Source organism: Meleagris gallopavo, chromosome 15 (assembly GCF_000146605.3).
Source record: "Meleagris gallopavo isolate NT-WF06-2002-E0010 breed Aviagen turkey brand Nicholas breeding stock chromosome 15, Turkey_5.1, whole genome shotgun sequence".
NCBI lineage: Eukaryota > Metazoa > Chordata > Aves > Galliformes > Phasianidae > Meleagris > Meleagris gallopavo.
In genome coordinates, this window is record NC_015025.2 from 14,760,349 (window position 1) to 14,764,684 (window position 4,336).

Genomic DNA, 4,336 nt, shown 5'->3' on the forward strand with positions numbered 1-4,336 from the left:
CGTCAGCGCCCGACCCCGGCTCCCTCATGGCTGCGGCCAAGGCAGAGATGCAGCTCCTGCCCTCGCTGCAGATCTCCGACCCCTTCGGCGTCTTTCCGCACTCGCCTCCCGCCATGGACGGCCACTATCCCAAACTGGAGGAGATGATGCTGCTCAGTGGCGGGGGACAGCAGTTTCTTGCGCCTTCCGGGGCGCCTGAGAGTGCGGGCTTCGGCGTGGCCGGGGAGCCCGGCGAGCAACACTTTGAGCACCTCGCGGCAGGTAAGCGCGATGGCCTCGCCCGGGCGGGCAGGGGAGTCCTGGTCAACCGCGGAGGCGGCAGCGCCCACGGGAGCTCCGAGACGCAGCGATGCCTCTGACCCGGCGGCTGCGCGGGGATATCTCCTATGTTGTGCGTCAGCGGCTCTGGGCTCGTTGCTGCTGGAGACCTGCCAGCGGCGCTGCAATATGTTGCACTCAATTATTAATTAACCAGAAGCAAAGATCTGGGGCTGCACTGCGTGGGGATGGCTCGTGAAGCACTGACAGCAGCTCTAGAGCTGCAGTGGCTGCTAGAAGTAATCACTTCTCTTCTATTTTCAGACACTTTCCCTGAGATCTCCCTGAACAACGAGAAAACCATGCCAGAAACCAGCTATTCCAACCAAACAACACGGCTACCACCAATTACCTACACGGGGCGCTTCTCCCTAGAGCCAGCCCCAAACAGTAGCAACTCCTTATGGCCAGAGCCCCTCTTCAGCCTTGTCAGTGGGCTGGTGAGCATGGCTAATGCACCTCCCACCTCTACACCTTCTTCATCATCGCCCTCCTCTTCGCAGAGTACCCCCCTGAGCTGTTCTGTCCAAGCCAGTGAGAACAGTCCAATTTATTCGGCTGCACCAACTTTCCCCACTTCCAGCTCTGATATTTTCCCTGAACCACAGACCCAGTCCTTTCCCAACCCCTCTGGAGTCCCCATCCAGTATCCACCTCCAGCTTATCCGACTGCTAAAACCAACTTCCAGGTGCCAATGATCCCGGATTACCTGTTCTCGCAGCAACAGAGTGAGCTCAACCTTATCTCAGCTGATCAGAAGCCCTTCTCAGCCCTTGAGACCAGAGCACAGCAGCCTTCCCTCACACCGCTGTCCACTATCAAGGCATTTGCCACACAGACTGGCTCTCAGGAGTTGAAGACCCTCAACACTAACTATCAGTCCCAGCTAATCAAGCCCAGCAGGATGAGGAAATACCCTAATCGTCCCAGCAAGACACCTCCTCATGAACGGCCCTATGCTTGCCCAGTGGAGTCCTGCGACCGGCGATTTTCACGGTCTGATGAACTAACTCGTCACATTCGCATCCACACTGGACAGAAACCTTTCCAATGCCGCATTTGCATGCGGAACTTCAGCAGGAGTGACCACTTGACCACACACATCCGCACACACACAGGAGAGAAGCCATTTGCATGTGACATTTGTGGCAGAAAGTTTGCCAGAAGTGATGAGAGGAAGAGACACACTAAAATCCATCTTAGGCAGAAGGACAAGAAAGTGGAAAAGGCAGCTTCAGTCTCAACTACTTCTTCCCCTGTTGCTGCCTACTCATCCTCTGTGGCTACATCCTACTCTTCCTCCATAGCCACCACTTACCCCTCACCAGTGCGCACAGTGTATTCCTCCCCTGCTTCCTCTTCCTATCCCTCCCCTGCACACACGGCATTCCCATCCCCATCTGTAGCAACCACTTACCCCTCTGTCACTGCCACTTTTCAGACCCAAGTGGCCACTTCCTTCCCATCTCCTGGGGTTACCAATAATTTCAGCTCACAGGTGACTTCAGCACTTTCAGACATGACATCAACCTTTTCTCCAAGGACAATTGAGATTTGCTAAGATTACCTTCTGGAACAGGAGCATTCACCTCTTCCACTGGTACTATGAGACATGGAGTCTTCAGTTACTCCCTCAACACTGTATGTTGCAAGGCTATCTAATATTTCTTTAAAATTCAGCTGCCTGAAAAACTGCTGTTTAAGTTTTCCACCACTGTTGATTAACTTAATTTGCATGGACTGTGGATATAAGTTCAGTATAATTTTCCCCATAAACAAACAATAGTATTTTATTAGGAGGAAAGGACCTTTAATTAAGCACATAGCTGATGTAAATTGTATGTGTGCCATGGTTTTGCTTTCCTTTAGGTACTGTTGATGTTGAAAAAGTTTTGCATATCCATGTTGTATTATTTGGAGTTTGCAGGGCCATATTTTGTAAATGTTAATTCTATTTTAGTGGCAATGCTGTAACGAGTTTAAAACTTCTTTGGGTACAGCACTTACTGTATTTGAGCATGTAAGAGTGATGTTATGTAAAAATCACCTGATATGACACTCAAATGTGGCAGAAGTTTTGTTTTTAAAGTTACAAGTCTTGGTGCCTTTTTGTGAAGCCTTGCTGATGTCATGCATTTGTGTGAATAGATGCTTTGCATCTTGCCTTAAAGCAAAAGGGATGTTATGCAAAGAATGTAAGAGAAAGCAGGGAATGGATGGGGAAGGGAGCACTAGTATGCCCTGGGAGACAGAATGTAAGCAAAAAACCCCACATAAACAAATAAGAAACAAATTAAAAAAAACAACAACAGCAACAACAAAACCCCACTTCTCAAAGTCTATTTTTGTTACAAAAATGTAAATTTATAAGTACATATATTCAGGAGTTGGAATGTTGTAGTTACCTACTGAGTAGGCAGCAATTTTTTGTATGTTATGAACATGCAGTTCATTATTTTGTGATTTATTTTTACTTTGTAATTGTGTTTGTTAAAATGAAAGTGACTGTTTGGCTTCTAAATACATTGAATGCGCTTTCCTGCCAATGGGATATTTGGTGTACCAATACCCTTCAGAAAATGTAATAAAAAAACAAAATCAAATCATGTAAGTTTTCACATTTTCCTTTAAGCTGCCACATAAGAAGCCTACTGCAGCAAACCTGACTGCTAGGAAGTAACGGGTGCTATTTGTTTTCTGGAGAAGTACCTGCACGAAGAAAGGAAGGAGTATCAGTCACTCCTGTATCCAGGAGTGCTGTCAAAGGTGTGGATACAGCAAATGCCCTTGAATTGGTTGCATCATCTACTATTCAGAAGTAATCACAATTCCTGTTTTCTGGCTTCTCTGGAAGCATGTGAGCTTATCACAGAAAGAAAAACAATGCTCCCAGTGCTGAAGGTGAGGCTTAAAAGTCAGAATCTCAAATATGCAAAGACCTTACTGGGTAGTGAAAAGGGGATGTCAAGGCAATAGCATAGTTTCCAGGCTGAAAATAAAATAAGCACAGTACACGTGGCTGATGGATGCAAGGAGGGAGATGAGAATTGTCATAGCTTCTTCTGGTACATAGCATAAGGGGATAAGAAGTGCATGTGCCCAATGGCCTGTAGTACATATGTTTTAGTGTTTGGAGAAGGAAAATGCATCTTTATTTGATGGCTTAAAATATATTTCAGAGTGCACAAACTCTCTATAGAGTGAATTCAGAGGAGTTTGCAGCTGTGAGAAGTAGCAGTGCAGATCTAGAGAAGGGTTCTAGTGTCAGTCCTTCCAGGTAGGTTCTTTACAAACTACTTGATAGCTAGAGTTGTGAGGCACTGAGAAGCAAATACAGGAGTTGATGCCTATATCTGGCATAATGTTCAATGGGAAGCAGTTTCTGTAGGAGATGGCACACCCTAATACTAGCCAAAGTCAAGTCCACAGGCTCAGAAGTACAACAAGCTGAATTCCCTGGATAGTTCCTTTTGAATGCAGCCCTTAGATTTTGCTCTAAACTGTGGCAACTTTCGCTTTGAATTGTCCATCCACATGCATGACAGGAATGAAAGAAAACACATGGCCTTCTGTACCTGGTCTTTTTGTGGCCTTTGTCCAGTAACAGGAAAGTAGATTTCGGGGTTTCTGTGCTTATTCTGTGAAGTCCTCTTGCTTCATGCTGGTCTGAAGAGGACAAGTCTTAAGAAGTTTACTCCCTAGTTTTATTGGGAGCACGAGAATTTTCTTTTGAGGAGGCCACAGCACCGCTAGAAATCTCTCCCAAGGAGACTGTTCCCAGGGAAGCAACGGGCATTGCCAGCGGCTGGGAGACTTCTCTCCTTCTGAGCAAATATAGTCTGGAGCTGGACAAGAAGCGCACTAGGAGCAGCACAGGCCCTCTTTTCAGGCCGCTGTCAGAAAATTCGTTTGGCTGATTTAAACCTCAGCGGTTTGTGATTTGTGACTAGCTTCATCTGTGATTATTAGTGACAGAAAAAAACAACAGCGTGCGTCATCACTGGCAGTAGCCCAGCT

The 4,336-nt window shown here is 46.6% G+C and overlaps 1 protein-coding gene across 1 annotated transcript; it reads left to right on the forward strand.

The window, feature by feature from the left end:
* Window positions 1–6: 6 nt before the first annotated feature.
* On the forward strand, window positions 7–2,927 carry EGR1 (early growth response 1). Its single transcript, XM_010719204.3, has 2 exons — window positions 7–261; window positions 583–2,927. The coding sequence occupies exons 1-2, from the start codon at window positions 27–29 to the stop codon at window positions 1,878–1,880; spliced, it is 1,533 nt and encodes a 510-aa protein (XP_010717506.1). The 5' UTR covers window positions 7–26; the 3' UTR covers window positions 1,881–2,927.
* Window positions 2,928–4,336: the final 1,409 nt, after the last annotated feature.

Bases quoted from the DNA above. Each gene is read 5' to 3' on its own strand.
- EGR1 (XM_010719204.3), top strand. From the start codon at position 27: ATGGCTGCGGCCAAGGCAGAGATGCAGCTCCTGCCCTCGCTGCAGATC. The intron at 262-582 runs GTAAGCGCGATG...TTCTATTTTCAG, and splicing joins CTTTGAGCACCTCGCGGCAG to ACACTTTCCCTGAGATCTCC.